The 23,491-nt window shown below is 38.7% G+C and overlaps 1 protein-coding gene across 2 annotated transcripts in view; it reads left to right on the top strand.

The window, feature by feature from the left end:
• B3GLCT (beta 3-glucosyltransferase) overlaps positions 1 to 23,491 on the top strand; it is a 95,983-nt gene that overhangs the window by 67,601 nt on the left and 4,891 nt on the right. For both annotated transcript variants that reach the window (XM_046664853.1, XM_046664852.1), the window contains exons 12-14: positions 1,432 to 1,531; positions 7,768 to 7,887; positions 14,580 to 14,724. In XM_046664853.1, the coding sequence (XP_046520809.1) occupies positions 1,432 to 1,531; positions 7,768 to 7,887; positions 14,580 to 14,724 (365 nt within the window). The remainder of the gene's footprint in view (positions 1 to 1,431; positions 1,532 to 7,767; positions 7,888 to 14,579; positions 14,725 to 23,491) is intronic.

Genomic DNA, 23,491 nt, shown 5'->3' with positions numbered 1-23,491 from the left:
TGTATATATATATTTAGCCATGTATGTTAGTATTTTAATTAGTAAATTGTTGGAAGTACACCTGCTTTTCTCTTCGGATTTCAAGCTTTCTACTTAAAAACATTTTTTGTTTCAAAAAATGGAAGTAGAAAATTGGCCACCTCATCTTCAGCTGCTCTTTGTTCATTTTAATTTTTATCTGGTGTTTCTGCCACGTTTTTTCTTTAGTTTTCTGGTTCCCCAAGCCCTTTTATGAATAAAAATAAAAAGTAGTAAGTTGACTGTCTTGTTCTATCAGGTGGTTTATCTTGATTATCTTCTGGTAATATCACTCATAATGTCTTGATTGATAAAGTACAAGTAGAATCAGGTATGCCATCTGTAGTGATCAGTTGTTCTGACGAAGTTAAATTATTACTGAGTCTGTCTGTTGCTGTCTGTTTTGGAAAAATGATTTTAGATTGAATTTTCTTTTTTTGGTTAATTTTGCTTTTTTTACTTCAGTTTAGGTTGGCTTTAATAATCATTTATTTATTCATGCATTCCTTATTTGATTTCTTAATTTATCTTTAGTCTGACCTTATTATTGCTCATGTTTATAGTCTACTTTATTCCAAGAGGAATTTGAGATGGCTGTCAAAAGTGCATACCATAATGGCTAAAAATACCTAAAGAGATCAAGAATAATGAAAATAAAGGTCAAATTGAGTGGTTTAATATTAATTAATTAATATTAATTTGTTCTCTATTGTGTTATGAAATATTTTGTTGAAATGAAGGTCATTTTCCTTTTTATCAAGTTGAATTCTCTTCCCAAGCATTTTATTCTTATCTTAGCCCCACCATTTTCCATTAAAGCATTGACATTTATCAGTTGGCATCTGAAGGACTGTGACCCTGTCTCATCAGCACTGTATCTTTAGTGGATATCCTAGAACCTTCCACAGTACCTGGCATGTAAGAAACTTAATAACAAACATTTACAGAACAAATGAATGAGGGTGTAATATTCTATTTTTGCATCATTGTTTCCCTCTGGTTGTGATGCTTGGGGTTCTAACAGTTCCTTCAGGATAAGTATATCTAGGGAAAGATGCTGGGCTTCTGTAATTTCTGTGAGGCTTACAACTTTCTTGTTTGTCTGGCACGAAGATACTATTGCTGTCTCTGCCTCAAAGTGACTGTGTGTAATTCCCCTCATCTCTCTAGGCCTCGTTTCTTCATGTGTGAAATGAATCGTTTAGACTCATAATCTCTAAAGTTCCCACTGGTTCACTCTGTCTATGAAAATTAGAAAAGGCTAATTTTTAAAATTTCAAATTATTAAGGTGCATGTCAGCATTTAAGCTTTTACTTTTAAAACTTTAAAACTAAAAAAAATATGATTTAAAATGAATTATATCTATTTTAAAGAAAATAATGCATTGTAAGTTTTCTTCTCACCTTTCTTAGGTCATTGTGGAAAGACATTTGCCATTTTGGAAAGATTTTTGAATCATAGCCATGACAAAATAGCATGGTTAGTCATTGTGGATGATGACACCTTAATAAGGTAAGGAATCATTCTCATCCCAAGGTGGCTTTAAATTCTACATATAGTCACATTCAGAGACTGTGATGCTTACTTCTGCCTCTGGCCAAGATGGAATAACAGGGACTGGATCTATCCTTACTTCTGAAACAACCCCCAAGAGGGCAAAATATATGAAATGTGGATTTTTAAGACACTGAACATGAAGCAATAAAGGGCAATGATTTGTGAGACACATGAAGCAGATGAGGTGAGTCCTGCAACTGCCCCAGCCAACTGCCTTATGAAGGTGTCCAGGTCACTGCTCAGGGAGGGGAACCCAGGTGGAACCTGGCCAAGTCCTTAAGTTGAAGTGATGAAGTTGAGAGTCTGGGAGACCAGAGCCATTAGGGTTTGCAGGACAGAGCACTGGAGAGGAGAGAGCTGCACAGAAAGAGAACACTGGGGATCTGTGGAGGCTCTCCGTAAGAATTCAGTAGAGTACTGATTGGTGCATATGTGTGAGGAAACTACTGGAGGCTGGGGAAAGAACCAGTCAAAATGATTAGAAGGAGTTGTGCCCAACACTCTTGCGCAGAGCTGAGTATAGTACCTGTTCCCACCAGCCAGACTGGAAAACCCTTGGTTCACAGGGTATTGGGTAGAATATGTAGAAGAATCTTTCTTTAATAGTGGGAGATGGCTAACCCTGGACTAAACACTGTTCCAGTCCTGCCTAACAAATCTTAAAGGCAAGACTCCAAAAGGTTGAATTGCTTCCTAGTAATTAGCCTGCATCTGAGAACAAAGCTCAAGAAGATTTATAAAAACACCAAAAGATCCAGCACCCAGCAAGGTAAAATTCACAATGTCTGGCATCCATTCAAAAGTTACCAGACGTGCAGAAGCAGGAAAATTCACCAATAATGAGGAGAAAAATCAGTTGATTGAAATTGTCCCAGAAATGATACAGTGTTAGAATTAGCAGGTATTAAGTTGTTACTAATAAATAGTTAGTATAACTCTATTCCATATGTTTAAAAAAAAAGACTTGAAAGGTGTAAATAAGACTGATTGAACTTCTAGGGATGAAAACTACATTGTGTGAGGTGAAAAATCCACTGAATGGGATAACAGCAAATTACACATTGCAGAAGAAAGTATCAGTGAACTCGAGGACATTGCATAGTAACTATCCAATTGAAACACAAAGATAAAGAAAAAGGAACAGAGCATCACTGAGCTGTGGAACAATTTCAGGTGGCCTTTATATATGCAATTGGGAGTTCCCAAATCAGAAGGGACACGTGACAAATATTTAAAGAAATATTTTCCAAATTTGATGAAAACTATAAACCCACAGATCCAAGAAGCTCACTGAATCCCAAGCACAACTGTGAGCATCAAAGCAGAGCACAGCCATCTCCAGGAATGATGTCCTTTTCAGCAACATTTGTGCAGCATTTATTGCATCTGTAACTGCATCAGTTGTACCATCAATCTTCAGTATACGCACTGCTCATCAAGCCATGCTGTGGCAGCATCCCACATAAAAAGTGGAGGAAGATTGGCACAGTTGTTAGTTCAGGCCAATCTTTCTCACCAAAAAAAAAAAAAAAATCAATTCCCAACTCAAAAAGCTGGAAAAAGCACAAGGAAGGAAATAATAATAAAGATACAAGCAGAAATAATGAGGTATATAGAATAAAGAAAAGGAGGATCAAACTAATGAATCAAAACTTTGGTTCCTTGCAAAAAAGAAAACAACAAAGTGTATTGAGTGATTTCAAGGATCATTAAATGAAAAAAGCAAGTGCACAAGAGTATATTTAGTATGCTACCCTGTGTGTAAGAATGAGAAGGAATAAAACATCCCATGTCTGCTTATCTTTCCAAAAACAAAAGGAGGACAGATAAACCAGATAACCATGTGGCTATTTTCTAAAAGAGGTTGGGTGGGCCAAGAGGGTGGATGGAGTAGGGAGGGTGTGACACTTCTCTGGCTTTGGGAAGCATGCTAATATTAAAAGTAGTAAGGACAGGAGAAAAATCAACAAAGATGGAGAGAAAACTGAAACAAATGACCCAAATGAAAACATCATCATGCTGAAGGAAAAGTATAACACAAGAAACCACTGAAGATGCTGTACCCCTTCAGTCAGGTGTGGGGAGAGGGGAGGAATGTCAGACAAACCCTGAATTTTCAGTTGGTCTGATTTTTGTAGTGGTGTAGGTGAGGCAATTCTGAAATGATTTTAGGTACATCATAGGATTGAGTAAATGGTAATATTGTTGAGAGCCAGGATTCTCACTGTGAATGAGTGAAATACGGGTGTGGAATGAGGCAGGTCAAGGAAATGGCCTATGAGGGGAGATTGGAAGTGGAGAAATCTGTAAGAACTCATACCTTCTGTTAGACTCATGATTTCTAAAATGCATGCGTGTGTCCATACATGTTTCCTAGTTCTTTCTACTAAAGAAGACTAAAAGCAAAGATATCCCAGTAGCAATGAGCAACTAGTGACCAGAACTAGTATTGCTGCTTTCCCCACTGAAAGGACTTAGGCTTTCTCTGAGAAATACCTGATCCTAAGGCTGAGGCAAGGAAGATACAAGAGAATGTTTGAAACAGTCTTTTTTATACCAGAAAGTAAGGATGTCTTAAAAAGAAGAAAGGAAAGAAAAGTGCATGTCAAGAGGACACAGAAGCGAGCTTGAATGGGTTCCCATTAGCCAAATCTGAGACAAGTTAAGGATCATTATAACTAAGGACAATAATGACTCATGAACCATTAAAATTAAGAATCAGTGAGTTGATGCTTATAATAAATAGATAAGTAAGTAAGTAAATAAATGGGGGAGAAGGGCGGTGTATTAGTCAGATTGGGCACCGTAACAAAATACCACAGACTGGCGGACTTAAACAACAGAAATTTATTTCTCACGATTCTGGAGGCTGTAAGTCCAAGATCAAGGTGCTGGCAAGGTAGGTTTCTGAGGCCTCTTCTCTTGGCTTGATGGTGACCACCATCTCTCTGTGTCCTCACATGTCCTTCTTTGTGCTCTATGGAGAGAAAGCTCCTAAACTAAACTAAACTAGGGGTAGATTTTGATGAGACCAGGATATTTGCTGGTGTTAAAGTGTCTGCCCAGAGACTCTTAGAAATAGCAAGGGAAAATAGCAACAGCCCAGTGGAGAAACCAGACAACACCTTGACTGGGTAATCAAAATGAATATTACCAATGAAGGACATCATGTGCCAGACACAGCATCACCAATAAAATACCATGACTGGGAATGCATAACCTGCACTTTATCATGAGGAAACGTTAGACAAACTCAACATGAGGATCATTCTATTAAAAAAGGACAGGGGCATTTATTATTAAAAAATACCAATGTCATGAAAGACAAAGGAAGCTGAGGAACTATTCCAGATTAAAGGAGAATAAAGTGATACAATAAATAAATGCAATGAGAGATCCTGGGCTGCATCCTGTACTGGAGGGGAAAAAAACACTATAAAGGACATTATTGGGTCAATTGATAAATTTGGAATATGGTGGTAGCTTAGATATAAGCATTGTGTTTCCAGATTTGGATTATTGTAATTCAGGCTACTATGAACCTTTGTGTACATGTCTGTGTATAGACACCTACTTTCATTTATCTTGGCCAAATACCTAGGTGTGGAATGGCTGGGACATACAGTTGGTGTATGTTTAACTTTTTAAGAAGCTTATTGTATCGCTGTTAAAGTTCCTAACTTTTCCTCTTCTTAGGAAGTACACATTGATGTATTTAGGGGGAAAGGGGCATAATGTATGCAGCTTACTCTCAGGTATTTCAGAAAAGAGAACGCAAGTATATATGTACACACACACATTCATATGTGTACAAATATATGTATATATAACACATATATGTGCGTATGTATATCCATATATATATCTGTCTATCTAGAGAGAGAGATTGAGAGAGAGTGATAAAACAGATGGGGTGAAAGTTAGCAATTGGTGAATCTGGGTAAAGGGTATATAGGAGTTCTTTATACTACTCTTGCAAATTTTCTATAATCTTGAAATTATTTCCAAATAAAAAGTTAAAAAATAAAAGTCATAGAAGGTTAGATTGGAACTTCATGTGGATTTTAAAAATCAGTATTATGTTGTTAAAATCTGTATGCAACACTAAGATGTATTAATCTAATTTTGATAGTGCTTAAAGTGTTGCCATACTGTTTTTCTTCCTTTCTGTGTCTCAAAATTGCCTTAAACGGTAACATTGTTAAATGAAGTTCTTTTCTTGGGTCGGTAGCCAATCCACTTGGATAGAATTGGAGATCTGTCTCCTTCAGCCACATTTCCAGTTTTTGGCAAATATGAGGTATATGATAGTTGTCAGACTCAGTTTGTAATTCTTCAGCTTTAAAATATTTTGAATATGGAAATGGTTAATGTTACAAGGAAAAGAAATCCAGAGGAGATATAAAATCTCAGTTATTTTAACCTCAGAAATTGGAGGTTGAGGGTTAAATTGATAATTTTACAATACTCAGGAGGAAGAGAAATACTTTTCATTTCTTCTCAGATCATGAAGTAGACATAAATGTGCCCCAGAGGGCTTTGAGTTTTTACAGAACCTTTTACCAACCAAAGACTGCGGTTTCCTTAGAGATCTTCAAGAATATATTCTCCGTAACCGAATGGTGTTTTACTAGTTATCCACTCACTCCCTGGCCCTCCCCTGCACAGTTATTAGATGCTTTCCTAAAGGCTGGTTCCAAACCAGATGCCTAGAGTGTTTAACTTGTGTGCCGCAAACAGGATCGTTTCCAAAGATAACATTTTCTGGCCATTCTGACTGTCAACATTACGAGAGACCTTGACCTTCAGACAGATATAAACCTGATTGGCAAACTTGCCGATTCTTTTAGCACCACACTTGTAAGAGATTGTTTTCATGCATTGTTTGTTTTCTTCACCTGCAGCTTTAGCTTTATTGCTACCAAAAAAAAAAAAAATTTGTAAGATGCATGAGCATGTTTGGGAAGGATGATCTCTTCTTGTACATCTCCACTTTGTTTTCTTTGACGCCACCCCTACCCCCAAAAAGAGAGGAAAAGTGAGACTCTAGAACACTGGTGTTCTAGATGTTAATATTGCTCTGTGAGAAAAGAATTCATGCTTAATAATTTAGAGAAATGCTTGATGTCATACCCACCTCTTGGAGACGCATGATGCTCGTGAATCACGGGCTTGAGAGACATTGAAGTTTATTGAACCCATTAAAAATAGTCAGTGTGAAGTTATTGACCGTGGAAAATCTTTTTTCGAGGAACGCTGAGTAATATCTTGAGGGAACCTAGGATGTGGTCGTGTCTGACAGAAAGCTCTAGTTTAGGAGAAACTGCGAACTGACTTTCTATAAGGCATTTTTAAGTGGTGTAAGTTCTTAAAACATGGAAAAACTAGACTTTCTTAACATCAACGTTTGTCTTTGCTTTAAAAAGTTACTTCTAGATTTTATTTTCCTGTGAAATCTTTTTTCTCATCCTTACGGCACCCACAGTTGCAAGCATTATTCTGACCAGCCATGGATAAGCTGTCGTTGTAAGCTGCCCTTTGAAAGCTGTCGTTGTTGACACATGACAAAGAAGGCTAGGCGTCAGAAGATAGAAACAAATAGACCCGAGAGGCCCACAGTCTAGGCTGGCTCACTTGAGGGAACACAAGCATAGTTGCATATTATATTTGAAAGGTTTTCCAAGTGCCTCACCACCCAAATTCCCTTCCCCACCCCGGCCACATGCTGACGTGGACCCCACTTGTAGCCCAAAAACTCCCTTGTTGGCCATCAGGAGTTTAAAAAAGATACCAAGGACATCTGAAAAGAGACGAGGATTAGTTCACACTTGCTGGGGCACAGGACTGGTATAGGTGAGCTGGTAGACCAACCACCTTTCCTGTGGTAACCTGCTGTCCTGTCCACCCAAACTCAGCATCCACGTCTGGCAGGGGCTTATTAAAACTGAGGAGTAAGCCTCTTTTTTCTCAATTTCTCTCCTCTCTCCAGTAATGCAAAGTGTTCACTGATTCTTTTTTTTGTTTGTTTTAAAAAAAAATCCAGTTCTGTAAATTGCTTGGATTCCATCTGTAAGTGATTTTATTGTAGTATTCCTTAATATAACCAGTGGGATGTAAGAACCATAAAATGTTTACTCTGGAAACACATTTGAATGAAATGATTGTTGCTTATGTCCCCTTTGGAATCTCAGCATCTCCAGGCTCCAGCGCTTGCTGAGCTGTTACGACTCCAGTGAAGCCGTGTTTCTGGGGGAGCGCTACGGCTACGGCCTGGGCACTGGCGGCTACAGCTACGTCACGGGAGGAGGAGGGTAACTATGAGCATGGCTTTCTGCAAATACTCCCAACATTAAACTGCCATTCCCACGGTGCAGAGGTGGGTCTGGGGCAGTGGCATCTATGCTGATATGGAAGTGCTTTGCAAATGGTAGCTGTCACCGAAATAGGAAAGGAACATTGAATTTGCTAAACGTGAAAAGAATTCCCAGTAAAGAATACTTTACCCCGTGAAGAGACTATAGAAAAATGTATGTCAAGGTCCTTGGTAGAAATGTCTCTATTGTAATGATTGCTTCTAGGAAGCCAATTCGTTTTGATTGTCTGTTTAAATGAAAAAAAAATTGGATATAGATTTTAATTTCAGAAAAAAGTCGTTAGACTTTTAAATTCTCCAGTGTTTATAAATCACATTTGGGAAAATAATGGTAAAGAAGTTTAGACTTAAGCAATTAAGTGTTATTTTTGTAGGATTTATAGGTTTTAAATAACAGTTAAAAATCAATATTTTTAAGTGAAGCGTTATGCCCAGTCTCTTGTGGGCAAACGTTTTAATTTGATTCATATGGGTAAATTGAGCCCTTAGTCTTTTCTATTATTTCTGTAGTCTCTGCTATTGGGGTATTTAGGGTGAATCTTAAGTTATCAACTATAATAATTTAAATTCACTCAACAGGTGTTTGTTTAGTGTCCATTGTGTGCCGGGCAACATTTTAGGCGCTGGATGGTAAATTTCTGAAGGGCTGGGACTTTATATTCTTAGTTTGCAATCTCCTAGGTCAGAGTGGCTCCTGCTGGAGGACCTCGAGAGTCATGTTCCAGGTGTTCCGGTTCTGGTTTGTACTAGCCAATTCAGTGGTGAATACAGCATGGTTATGGAAGTGGCTCTTTCATAGTGAGAAGAGGCCTGAGCAGGAGTACTCTTCTTTGTTGAGCAGTGGCGTGTATCCACCTGGGCTCATTAGCAACAAGAGATGGGGGGCCAGCTATGCCTTTGAAAAGACACTAAAGGGCAGGACTGAGGGATATTGACCTCTTCATTAAAAAATGGTTCAAGCTATTTGCAGCCTTACGGTAATGCAGTTAGTTTTCTGGCTGAGGTGTTGGGCCCAATAAAGGATTAAGGCATGCCAACCATTGAGCCAGAACTTTCCACTTTTGAAAGGGACCTTGTCGTTTGTGTATGGGTTTATATATATACTTCTAACACAGAAGTGACTTTTTGTGTGCTTTCTGCAAGACAACTATCTTGTTGTCTTCCTTGCCTATAGGATTTAGCTGTTGTTTCTGAGACAGGCACTTGAGTCCTTCTGAAACCTCACTTTACCTTACCTAACCAGCCTTGCCTTTCATTGTTCCAGTTGGTCCTTCGTTCATTCAACAAGCATAGTGAGTGCCAGGCACCAGGCTAGCCCTGGGAATGCAAATGAAAGCCACAGTTCCATACCTCCTGGAGCTCACGGGCTAGTGCTGGATTGGCAGATATGTTGCATAAGTGCCACTGCTCTGCCTTCCCACACCCTGGCAGCCGCAGCTAAACCACCAAGATGGCTCCTTTCACCTCTTCTCTGTTCAGCCTCTGCCTTGCCACTGGATATTTCCCACCACCTCCAATTTTCCCATAGTAAAACTTTTCCTGCCGCCACACCATCTCTTCTCCCCTTCAAAACATCTTAATTCACCGCTCTCACTATCTCCACTTCTTGGCTCCCACTTCCGTCCGACCTCCACGCTTGGCCTTCCACTGAACTCCCTTGCTGAGGTTTCCAGTGATCTCCATGCAGCCAAATCAGATGCATCACTCCCAATCTTTCTCTCATTTAACCTCTTGGCAGCCTTTGAGAAAGTCGACTGTTTACTCCTGGAAACACTCCTTTCTCTTGCTTTCCAGAACACCATCCTATCCTTGTTTATTCCTATCTTTCTGCTCATGCCTTCTCAGTTCTGTTTTTCTATCCCTTAAATGTCTTTGTTTTCCAGGCATCTTTTCTCGTCTCCCTTCTCTTCTCACTCTCTCTTCTCCCTGGGTGACCTTGTCCACCCCCCTGGCTTTGTACTGAGTGCACCCAAATCTCTATCCGCAGCCTAGAACTCTCTCCTGACCTCCTGAGTCACGTATCCCCCTACCAAAGGACATCTCCGCTGTGATGATGTATAGACACATCACACTCAACACCTCCCATGCTGACCGCATCCTCTCTGGCTTGAGCCCCTGTTTTGGCTGGTCCTCTCTCAGGGAAGATAGCAGCATAGGTGAGTTCCTACCCCAGAAATCTGAGAATCAGCTCTCACCCTTTTCCTTCCTCATTCCCCACTGTCCTGCAGTCGACTCAATCACCAGGTCATGTCAGTTTTGTCTCTTAAATATTTCTTCCGTTAATACTGCTCTCTGTGTCCCCCTCCAGAGTGCTAGTCTAAGTCACCAGCATCTCTCGTGTGGGTCCCTGCCCCAGCCTCCTGGTCTCCTTGCTGCTCATCTTGCTCCACTCTATGCCGTATCCACTCTGTGGTCGGAGGCCTCTCTAAAAGCATATCTGATCTGTCACTGCCCTGCTCACAGGCCTTCACTAACTTCTTATTGCTTTTATTTTTCCCAAGAGTGTGAGCCCTTCCCTACTTTTGACTTCTAAGCCCAGGAGATAATCCTTCAGATTTCAGCAGAAGCCAGGTAGATCAGCGATTAGGCCCCAATTTTAATCTCTTCTAGTTTGCCTGATCCACAGCTGCCCTGGGAGCCCCCGAGGCCACTGTCTTGGGGCCAAAGTCTCTAGCAGACCTTTTCTTCCACTTTCCTGCCCTCGAAGCTGCCATAGTGGATTCATCTTCTAGAAATTAGTTCATCTAGGCCTCATATCATCCACCTCTCCTCAACAGTTCAATAGATTAATAGGATTTTTATTTTATTTTGATTTTTCTTTTGTCTTACCACAGGAGTGGAAGTCTTTTGCATCCTCTTATAACCTCCCATCACCTTTAGAATAAAATCCCAATTCCTCTTCAAGGCTTACCAGGCCTCCGTGGTCTTGGCAGATGCTGTCCTATCTTTCTAGCCTCGTCCACCTGCACTCTCATCTTCAAGAATTCATGCTGAACTTATTTCAGTTCCTCAGAGGCACTATTTTTTTTCTCTTCTCCCAAGATATGGCATCTGCTGGTCTCTACATAGCACTGTTCTCTCACCCCAACTTTCCGCCTCTGTCACCTGGCTAATCCTCCTCGTTCTTTTGCACTTGAAACAGCCATCATTTTTGTGTTCCTGGAGGCCTTCGGCCTAGTCTAGCCTCTGCAGTCTGGGTTTGATGCCTTTCTAATGTACTTTCTTAGCATAGTGTGCAAACCATTATCATTTAATTGCCTATTTACTATTTGATTTTCCACCTAAATTATGAATGTTTTGAAGGCATCATTTTCGTTATGTCCTCACTTCCTAGCATAGGGACGCATTTTTTACAAGATACAATGAGTAAATGAGTAAACAAATGCGTGAACACTGAGCATTGATCTTTGCATAATTAACACTGACCAGTGTAATATTCTGTCTTTAATAGCATTTTTACAAAGATGCAGAAACGTTCCTCATGACGTTGTCTCTTATGTCAACCTTTGATAAAAGCTGCATCCTAATGTTAAAGTTTCTCTAGCATTGCAGTAGACTTTCCTGATGATCTAGCTTAAGAATCAGCATGCTTTTTGAAACAGCAAGTCAGGATGAATCAGTGGCTTGTAAAACCAATTAATGGGTCCTAACCATCATTTTAAAATAATGAAATACAGAATGGAATGGAATAACATAGAAACATCATAGTGCGTCATCACATGTAGTAAGGGTACGTACTGTTATGTGATATTTTTGTTTCAGTTTTATACACACACACAACACATAAATGGTTGCAATACGAAATGTGTTTTTGTTTTCTCAGTATGGTTTATAGTCAGTAAGTTTTTGAAAACCATTGCCCTAAATCACCCTCTTAAGCCCCACTTACCAGAGCTGAGCCAGGTGTGTGGCCTCCCATCCCGGGTGGGCAGGTATTCTGTATTTTTTGGAAAATGAGACCTGGGCACTATTTGAATCCAAGTGTCTGTTTTTCACTTCGTTGCTTACTCCTTGAAAGTTTAGGTATTTGAAGACAATTAGTTCAATAACTGTTTTCTTTTTTGAAAATATATATGTTTGGATAGGGTAGCTGTGACCGGCATGTCATTAGTCTCTTTGGCAGCCTTCTTGGAAGGGGCCATGGGGACTGTTACCCAAAGAGACAGCATGACCTGCTCCTCCGCTAGAAGACCAGGAGGGGGCGGGCGTGTTTTGGATGCGCTTTGTCTTCTGAATGTGTTCTCGATTTGCATGGATGCCCTTGGGCAAGTCCCTGCCTCCCATTTCAGTTTTTCTTATTTTTCAAATTAGTATATTATATGTTAAAGGAAGCCAAATTATTAGTCTTATAGCCTCTCAACATCTTTTTAATATTTAGACGTTGGCAGACAGAGATACTATGATGTGTCTGGTAATTTTCCGTTTTTGGAGGCAACTTTATTTTGAAAGGAGCCGTCAGCATACTGATAAACAAGTTTTATTAAAGGCCCACATATACTTAGTTTATATGAATAATTAGTGTAAGACTGTTCTGTCTGAGTAGGCAAAAATAGAAAAAAACTACCGATAACAATCTCACACTTAAATTTTATCTTCCTGTAAAGCAATTTTTCAGAGCATGGCCAAAATAAAAGGCCTTTCTTTTCTTTTTTGTTCTACTACATGCTGGCAAAAGAGAAGATGAAAGCATTTTTATTTAAATACGGTTTAAGAGAGCAAGATGACTGCTCTGACTGGAATACAATTAGTATACTTATGAAGTTTTTCTTGGTGTAGCGTCAGATAGATGACTTGAGGGAAGTGTCCTTATATCATTGACACATGTCCCCTCTCATAGGCCCTTTTCCTAGGTCAGGTAGTTGAGCAGGAGTTTGACTCAGCCACTTAGGTGTGAGGCCCAGAGTCACTGGTGGATGCTAGACTTTCTAAGAGAAAGGCAGTTTATGTGAGCTTTCAAACTTGCGGTTTTCCTTTTTGTATCATTCACAAGAACTTTTTTTTCTTCTTCTCATACAGTCGTATTTCCTTGTATCATCTTACGTGAGGAGCTTCTTTTTCCTCTTGTCACATTTCATCGTGTCCTCTGACATCTTAACAAAGACCAGGAGTGTGTCTTCCCCTTTGTTGCGTTGCCAGTGCTTGGTCACTGGTGTTAGTTAAACTACACTGGACCGAGCCCAGCTGAGCTGCCGTCAACGTCCTTGAATCAAGTTGTGTTCAAGCCATTTGTCCTTTCTCCCTTCCTCTTCCACTGATTCATAGGACTCTTCCTCCCCCGGGAAGAAGATCTTTGCAAAGGCAGCTTCCTTCTCACTTGTTTGATGCTTCCAGCTTTGATTGAGTGCCTTCTGTGTGCAGGGCCCTGTGTTTGGCTCTGGGAATACACGGATACATATTAGATAGTTTTGCCTTCAGGAAAGTCTTTGCTGGCTGGGAATGAGCTTGTGAACCGTATTAGTCCCTTCAGCCCTATGAGCTATTGAGTTATTCATGATACAAGAAGATTCATTACTAACCTAAGGACCAGAATGGAAACCAGAAACCAATCTATATTTTAAAAAGAGGAGAGTTTATTGCAGGAACTTGGTACAAAAGTATTGCAAGGGGCCATAAGAATAAAAGGGAGCGGGTGGTCTGAGCCAGAGCTCAGTGACTGTAGAAAGCTGCTCTTGCCCCTAAGGCTGGAGGAGCAAAGCATGTGCTGTTCACTGGAGCCCATTTGTGCAGGCTGCTGTTGGGTCCCAACATGGCATCTGAGCCAGACCCAGGACTGGATCACTGCTGCTGCTGTGGGACCTCCACCAATGCTCCGCTGCCCCATGCCAGCTCTGCTGGAGCCTATAGTTGCCCCACTGTCATCTGCCTCTGCCACAGAGACTGCCAGAGCCAGAAGCAGACAGCCTCCCCCAGTATTATACCCTTCTTTGTCAGAATGAAGCCAGGACTCAGCGGCAACAAAGGCTGGAAAATATTGTTTTAAAGTTTCTAGCCTCCTTCAGTGCTGAGGAGAGCACAGAAAGGCAGGAATGAGCATGAGTCCCACCAGAGAGTACCCAGCATATCAGGCCAAGTAGTGTCATTGCACTATCAGAGGCAAGTCAGTCTCTCTTTCTCCCTCTCAGTTTTGTTCTTTCTCTTTCTCGAAATCAGCCTGAGGAAGCTTCTGTAGACTGGAATCACTTGCACAGTGCATGGTTTCTTCAATTAGATTTGATCTCATGTCGGTCATCATCTGTGTGAGTGGGGTACCTAGTATTTCTGGGCCCATCTACCTGCTGGGAATGCTGGCAGATTTTGTTATTGATTTCACTGAGAGTGTTGAAACTAAAGAATTGTTCTAATTTTCCAATGACATTAGAAAAAGAACATTGCATAGTATTAGTTTGCAAGAGATGTGTAAAGAAATAAAATAGCCTATTAAATAGGTAAATCTCTCTTCAAAGTGATTTTATTTTCATAGAAAGCACAAAAATGTTTTCTCCAGAATAACCATTAAATACAAAATCCTGCTGATGTCAGTGTCTTTTATCTTTATCGGAAAGCTGGCCTCTGAACTGTATTTCTTTCTTCTGATTTGTGGTCTCAGGGAGCTGTTCTAATCCCTTTCTGTCTGCTCTGGCTTCCCACTAGAATGGTCTTCAGCAGAGAAGCAATCAGGAGACTTCTTGCCAGTAAGTGTCGCTGCTACAGCAATGATGCTCCCGATGACATGGTCCTGGGCATGTGCTTCAGTGGCCTGGGAATCCCCGTGACACACAGCCCTCTCTTCCATCAGGTGAGGAAAATGTTTTCATTCCTGCCTCAGAAGGAGACAGGGGCGTTTTCTTCTCACTTAAGGATCCTACTTCTTTCTCTTCACATGTTCTTCTGGAAACAATCTTAAGAACTATGTGGACAGGCTCCTGGGGGGCATCCTTATAGACTTCTTTGTCCAGAGGGTTGATGCTGTGCCGTCTACAGCATGAAGGTGGAAGGGAGAAACATTTAGAAAACAAAATGGTGTTTGACCAGTGTCCTTTCATGTAGAACCAGGAAAAAGCTTCTTTTCTTCTTTCTTTTGAGTTAAAAAATTGATGGTATTTAAAAATTATGAGGTGCTATCTAGAAATATACAGAATTGACCTAGTACGGTCCTGCTGGCCACTAAATGTATGTAATTCTGCACTGTCCTCAGTTTTGTTTGTTTGTTTGTTTTTGGTGATGAAGACTGACCCTGAGCTAACATCTGTGCCCATCTTCCTCTACTTTATATGTGGGACACCGCCACAGCATGGCTTGATGAGCAGTGAGCAGGTCCATGCCTGGGATCCAAACCCACTAATCCGAGGCCACCAAAGCAGAGTGCGTGAACTTAACCACTACGCCACTGGGCTGGCCTCTGTCCTCAGTTTTTATGCTGTCCATTGGTTGCCTTTTTATTGGACTTTCTCCCCTTTGGTTGCTATTAAACTGAGTGGCTAAACTTTATTAAATTTTAATATAGTCTCTCAGTAAGCATATATTCTGGGAATTATATGAAGAAAGATGAGGTGATGTTTACCAGGGGTGGTTGGTGCTAATAGCGTCATCGTACTGTAGTTAGGGATTGGAGAAGGGAATCCTTCTGCATTATTTTTAGTAGTTTCTTAAGAATCAGGTCAGTGAATGTTCTTGATATTATCAGAAGAATAGCAGATATACTTGCACTAAAAATAACCTTAACCCACACCCATTTAACGCTCTCCTTCAAGAAATTCAAAGCATTTTGAAATTTGAAATGTATGAACGCATGTGTATTTTAGGTGCCCTCCCTTATATTGAAAATACAGTCTTCATGCCTTATTTACTAAACAGTAGCAAATGCTGTCACAGCAATATGAAAAATTGAGCATGACAGGAATAGCGCCATAGAAAATAACTTGAACAAGGCAAAGAAAGTGTTTGCATTATCAAGAAAGGCAGAACTGAGGGCCAGCCTGGTGGTGCAGCAGTTAAGTTTGCATGCTCCGCTTCAGCAGCCTGGGGTTTGCCAGTTTGGATCCTGGGTGTGGACCTGTGCACTGCTTATCAAGCCATGGTGTGGCAGGCATCCCACATTTAAAGAAGAGGAAGCTGGGCATGGATGTCAGCTCAGGGCTAATTTTCCTCAAGAAAAGAAAGGCAGGACTCATTTCTACATTCTTGAGGACCACAAGGGAGGATAAAATGGACGTTTAATAGTAAGAAATATATGAGAAACTTCCTTTCTGGTACCAGTCAGAAGGTACTTATCCATCCTTTAAAACCTTGAAAAGGGCTTGCCCATTTTAAGCCTATGTGTTGTGTTATGATGATTTAGAAAAGCAAGTTATTCTTTGTCTCTCTCTCTCTCTTGCTGTATTTCATGTTTTGCTCAGAAAAGTAAGGGTAGTTAAAACATTGGTGTATAAAGGAAATAATTTATCTTGGTTAATATGATAGTCTTAGATTTTTATAGCAGCCTTTTTTACTTAGGGAAGAATACGTTAGTAAATAAAATGATAAGGTGAAAAGAAAGAAGGAAAATAATCTTTAAACATAAGTTCTTGAAGATAATTTAAAAAAATTGTTACCCACACTTGAAAACTCTTGATTTCTCTAATTCATGTAATAAATTTTAAACCTTTCCAAAATTGTAAAATAGGCTTAAAACCTATCCTTCCCAACAGATACTGCTGTATCTTCCAATTCTTAAGCCTCTTTTAGAGAGTTTGCTATGATTTGGACAGTACTTTCCATTTGTAATGTTTGAACACTGATCCAAACAGTATATTTGTTCACGTTGAGAAAGAGATATGAGGCAAAGAGATAAAATCTAAGATTCCTGATGAGTTTGAGATAGAGTGGGCATTTGGAAACAGTCTCAGATACAGAGGTGCCTGGACCGCTTTCCGTCTCTTTTTAGCCAGGGAAGGTTATTGTGAAATCATAGGTGTAAGAGGGGGCTTCAAGGAATGTCTAGTATATCCCTTTGTAACAAAGTATCTAGAACATGTGGCTTTCTGTTCTTCCAAAATTATATGTCACTAAGGGTATGGCAGTGTGCAGTGGCCAGTGAATCTTCTGCACAAAACTGTCAAAATAACCATTTCAGAATTCTGGAAATCAACCCAAAGCGTTGAGAAGCATTTATTCCTGAAAAGCTGCTACAATTTTGGGTAAGAACCACAGAGTCTGAGGCCTTCTGAGGCTTTTCTGCCTGAAGCTCCCCACACCTGGCCCTCTTCCACCCCAGCTTGGGCGGAGAGAGCAGCAGCTGTTTCAACAGTATGGGCCTGGCTGGAAAAAACAACAGCCTTGCTGTCTGAGGGGGTGGACTTGATATGCAGAGAGGGAGAGAAAAACCCACAGGTAATGTCAGCTAAAATTGTCGAACGTGGTAGGAAATAAACAAGAAAAACCTGCACCTTTGCTGGTCTGAGATTGCTGTCTCAGATAGAGTGAAGGGTAAATTAGCCAGAAATTGAATACCTAATACCCTGGAAATAAGAGAGCAGTAGTAGGGCTAGGAAAGCTCTCCACTGGGAAACTATGTGAATGCACATGGGACAGTCATGCGCCAAGGCGTAGTTGAAAACCCACTGAAGCTTTGAGTGTATTTTCCAACCCACACAAAAATGGAAGCCTGGTGGGCTCGAGGTGTTTGAGCACAACCTTGCCTACTTCATAAGTTGACCGCTAAGCTATTTAGGCACAGGGGTGATTTCTAGCAAGCCAAGCTAAAAAATAAAAATAAAAACTAAAACTTGAGAGGAGATAGCAGCCACACACTGCAGGGAAAAAGATTCCACAGTGTAAGTCCAGGCAAGTTACTTAAAAAAAAAAAAAGTAATAAAAATAAAAAGATTTGTGAATTGCTATAATACATTATCTAAAATAACCAGTTTCCAATGAATTATTGTGAGAAAAGCTAAGAGATGTCCTCAGGGAAAAATGTAGTCATTAGAAACTGACTCTGAGTAGAACCAGATGTTGGAGTTCATAGATAAAGACTTCAAAGCAGCTAATAAAACTCTAGTCACAGAATTAAAGGAAACTGTGTTCATAGAATTGAAGGAAAATATGATGACAATGACTCAAGAAATAACAAATCTTAATATAAAAATAGAAACTATGATAAAGAACCAAATGAAAATTCTATAGTTGTAAAACTCAATAACTGAAATGAGAAATTAGCTAGATGCACTTAATAGTAGATTTGAGATGGGAAAAGAAACAATCAGTGAATTTGAAATCAGATCAATAGAAGTTACCAGGTCCAAACAATAGAGAGAAAAAAAGACTGAAGAACAATGAACAGAGCCTCCTCAGACATATGGGGTAGAACATAAAGTGTGCCATCATACATTTAATGGGAGTCCTAGAAAGAGAAGGGAGAGACAATTAGACAAAAAATTTTTTGAATAAGGGTTAAAACTTCCCAAATGCAATGAAAAACATTTATCTGTAGATCCAGGAAGCTCAACAAAGCTCAAGTAGGATAATCATGAAAAGAATCACATGTAGACATGTTATAGTCACATGGTTGAAAAGCAATGAAGAAGTGAAAAGTCTTAAAAACAACAATAACCTAATGAAAAGGAAAACAAAAAGTGATTATTGGCTGATTTCCCATTAGAAATAATAGAAGGCTGAAGGCAGGAAGAAAAACAGAAACTAATCAACCAATGATTCTTTATCCAGTAAAACTATCCTTTCAAAACAGAAGTGAAATAAAGACATTCCCAGATAAACAAAAAGTGAGAGAATTATTTTCTAGTAGACCTTTCCTACAAGAAAAACTAAAGGAGATCCTTCAGACTTAAAGGAAATGACACCACATGGTAATTGGAATATATAGGAAGGAATGAAGAATACTGGAAAAGGTTAATATGAGGGAAAATATAAAAGACTATGTATGTGTTTGTGTGTATATATACATATCTGTATATATGTGCATATATATATAATTAAGAGAAGAAAAAATGGGTGTATATAAACACACATAACCATATATGTATATTTTTCTCAATTTCTTTAACAAATACAAGATTGTTTAAAACAGTAATTATAACCCTATATTGTTGGGTTTATGACATAGATAAATGTAATATATATGATGACAATAGCACAAAGGCAGGGGAAGGAAATGGAGCTATATTACAGCAAAGTTGATTTTATTGGAATTAAGTCAGTATTAATCTAAGTTAAAGATGCATACTGATTCTTAGAGCAATCTCCAAGAAAATAACTTTAAAAATAAAGCTTAGGGGCTGGCCCCATGGCCGAGTGGTTAAGTTCGTGCGCTCCGCTGCAGGCGGCCCAGTGTTTCGTCGGTTCGAATCCTGGGCGCGGACATGGCACTGCTCGTCAGACCACGCTGAGGCAGCGTCCCACATGCCACAACTAGAGGAACCCACAACGAAGAATACACAACTATGTACCGGGGGGCTTTGGGGAGAAAAAGGAAAAAATAAAATCTTAAAAAAAAAATAAATAAATAAAGCTTAAAATATCAATAAAGGATTTAAATGTGCACTAAAAGATTTTGTTTAACAAGAAAAAATGTCAATAAAGGAGAAACAGAGGGACAAAAAACACAGGAGACATAGAAAACAAATGGTAAAATGGCTGATGAAAATATAACTATATCCATTATTACATTAAATATAAATGGATTAAACACCCTAGTCAAAAGGCAGAGACTATCAAACTGTATAAAAAACAGGATTTGACTATATTTTCTCTATCAGAGTCAAGTACACTTTAGACTTATAGACACAAATAGGTTGAATGTGAAAGGATGAGAAAGGATATGCCAAGCAAACAGTTAATCATAAGAGAGCTTGAGTGGCTATATTAATATTAAACACAATAGATTTTAAGAACAGAAATATTGCTAGAGAAGAAAGAGGGGGACATTTCATGACAAAAGATCAATACATCAAGAAGACATAAAAATTATAAGTGTGTGTATATACCCAACAACAGATATTCAAAATAGATGAAACATAAATGGACAGAACTGAAAAGAGAAATAGACAAATATTAACTACTTGACCTGACTGACACGTATAGAACATTTCATCTGACAGCAGAATGCACGTTCTTTTCAAGTGTACATGGAGCATTCTACAGGATAGACCATATGCTAGGTTGTAAAACAAGTCTCAACAAATTTAAAAGGATTGAAAATATACAAAATCTTGCAGCAATGGAATGAAATTAGAAATCAACAGAAAAAGTATTGAAGGAATCCCCAAATATTTGGAAATTAAACAACATAGTTTTAAATAACCCGTGGGTCAAAAAAGAAATCATTAGGAAAATTAGAAGATATCTTGAATGGAATGAAAATGAAAATACAACATATCAAAAATTTTGAGTGTAGTTATATAGTAATTAGAAATTTATAGTTTTAAACACATACTAGGAAGGAATAAACATAGTAAATCATTAATCTAAGCATATACATTGAGAAGCAAAAGAATAATATCAAATAAAACCTGAACTTAGTGGAATAAAAGAAATATTAAAAGTTAGAGCACAAATCAATGTAGAAAACAGAAAAACAGCTGAGAAAATAAGTTAAGCCAAAAATTTGTTCTTTTAGAAAGATAAACCAACTTGGTAAACGTTGAGTTAGATTGACCATGAGAAAAAGAGAGAAGATACAAATTGCCAAAATTAGGAATGAAGAAAGGGACATCATTACAAACCCTACGAAAATCATGCCAACAAGTTAAAAAAATTGAGTGAAATGGAGAAATTTCTAGAATCACACTCATTAGCAAAACTGTCTCAAAAAAACCATAGAAAATGTACTTAAACCTATCTACATTGGTGAAATTGGATTAGAGGAGCGAGAATACTTCCCAATTCATTTTATGAGGCCAGGATTTACCAAATATGTCAAAGATGCATGTTGTTATCCCTACAGGAAGCACTAAGACGATCACTCAAAAAACAGCTAAAAAATTAACTAAGGGATTAAAATGGTACATCATAAAAGTAAATTACAGGCCACTATTCCTCTTGAATGTAGATGCAAAAATCCTTAACAAAATATTAGAAAACTGAATCCAGCAATATATAAAAAGGCTTATATGTCATGACGAAGTGGAATTTATCACAGGAATGTGAAGTTAGTTTAATATCCAAAATCGGTTATGTAACATATGAGTAGAATAATGAGTAAAAACCACACGATCCTCTCAATAGACACAGAGGAAGTATTTGATAAAATCTAGTCCCCCTTCATGATAAAAAACAAACAAATAGAAAAACAACTCTCAACAAAATGGAAGAGAACTTCCTCACCCTGATAAAGTGAATCTACAAAATAAGAAGATTGGAAACAAAGCAGGCATGGCCAGTCTCCCCACTTTTATTCCACATTGCACTCAGGTTCTAGCCAGTGTAATAAGGCAAAAAAAGAAATACGAGGGTGCAGATTAGAGAGGAGGAAATAAAATGGTCTTCATCCACAGACAACATGATCTTGTGTGGAGAAAATCCTAAGAATCTACCAAGGGAAGAAGCTGCTAGAACTAATAGACGAGTTTAGCAAGATTGCAGGCTACAAGATCATATAGAAAAGCAATCTGTATTTTTTAGCAGCTAGAAATCTCAAAATGAAATGAAGAAAATTTCATTCAAAATAGCATCAGAATGAATAAAATACTTAGGAATTAATCTTAGAAAGAAATTACACTGAAACTATAAAATGTTGCTAAGAGAAATTAAGATCTAAATAAATGAAGAGATGTATACCATATTTACGGATTGGGAGGCTCAATATTGCTATGATAACAGTTTTCCCTGTTGATTTTTTAATATTCATTTTAGATGAATTTATTAATTTAAATGAATTTATTAATTCATTTAAAGTTAACTTTAATAATTTTATCCTGAATGCCCACATGAAGTGTTCTGGATCAGAGACAGACTTTTAAAGTAAATACCTCACAGTAAATAATAAGCACATCTTGCCTCCACCCCCGACTCCCCTTGCCCCTTTGACCTGGTTTTTACCTCTAGGGCAATACGGTGAGAGCCAGGTCAGTTGTCCTACACACGTGGCCAGAGACCCCATAAGCAAGGGACAAGGAAAAATTGTTTTCTCTGCTTACAAAGGTGAAGGAGGCAGCTGTCCCTTTCCCATTTTTGCTCCAGCCCTTTGGGTCTGCCAGTTAGGTCTCCAGAGACCTCGTAACTCCTTGAAGTGTAACTGTAACCCTAGGGCGATAGTGTTCAGGTCTTCTGGCACGTTGGGGCTTAACCTAGGGGCCTAGTTTAGGGGTGTAACCATTGGCCTTCTCCAAGAGTTAGGGGAAGTTTTACTCTCGGTTTGGTTCAGAGCAGTTAACTGGACAAATGACTACAGATCCAATTCTCGTGGGATGTGAGATGTTTCTAGAAAGTTAAGGCTCAGGAACACAGAAATTCAGAGAAATTTTATTTCTCCACACTCCCCAAATTGATCTATAGATTCAGTGCAGTCCTTACTAAAATCATAGCAGTCTCCTTTATAAAAATTAACAAGCTGATCCTAAAATTTATATGGAAGTACAAAACAGTTTCTTAAAGGGAGATCAAAATTGGAGGACTTACACTTTCATGATTTGAAAACTTACTATAAAGTTATGATAATCAAGAGAATGTGAAATTAGTATAAAGATAAACATGTATGTCAATGGAACAGGATAGAGATTTTAGAAATAAACCCTTCTATTTATGGATTTTTGACAAAGATGCCAAGGTAGTGCAGTGGGAAGATGGAACAAATGGTGCTGTAACAATTGTAAATATATCTCTCCACGTACAAAAAGTGAGCTTAGAACCTCGCCTCACACCATACACAACAATTAACTCAAAATGGATCACAGTATAAAAATAAGAGCTAAAGCTATAAACTGCTGGAAGAAAGCAGGGATAATTCTTTGTGACCTTAGTTTAGGCAAAGATTTATTATGACGTCAAAAGCATGATCCATAAAAGGAAAAATTCATATATTAAACTTCATAACAATTTAAAAATCTTTGCTCTTCAAAAGATATCATTAATAAAATGAAAAAAGAAACTCATAGACTGGGAGAAATATTTGCAAATCATGTGTCTGGTAGAGGACTTGTGTCCAGAATATGTAACAATCTTTTACAACTTCATGAGAAAACAAACTGCTCAGTTTAAAAAGGGCAAAATATTTGATCAGACATTCCCGTAAAGAAGATATCTGAATGGCTGTAAGCACATGGAAAGATGCTCAACATTGTTAGTCATTAGGCCAATGTAAAATAACTGTGAGGTGCTGCTATACATCTACTAGAATGGCCATAAGCCAAAGGACAGACCATACCAGGTGTTGACGAGGGTGTGGAAAAACTGGATCTCTCGTACATTGCTAGTGGGAGTGTAAAATACAGTCACGGTGGAAACATTTTGGCAGTTTTTTAGAAGTAAAATCCATGTGGTAGGCAATTTATGACAGATCTCAGTGGTCCCTCCTGGTGGTATTCACACTCATGTATAAGCCGCTCCTCTTGAGTGTGGGTCAATAGCATATG

Source organism: Equus quagga, chromosome 6, assembly GCF_021613505.1.
Source record: "Equus quagga isolate Etosha38 chromosome 6, UCLA_HA_Equagga_1.0, whole genome shotgun sequence".
Taxonomy (NCBI): Eukaryota; Metazoa; Chordata; class Mammalia; order Perissodactyla; family Equidae; genus Equus; species Equus quagga.
The sequence above is the reverse complement of the archived record's forward strand: the minus strand, read 5'-3'. Positions and strand labels throughout refer to the sequence as shown.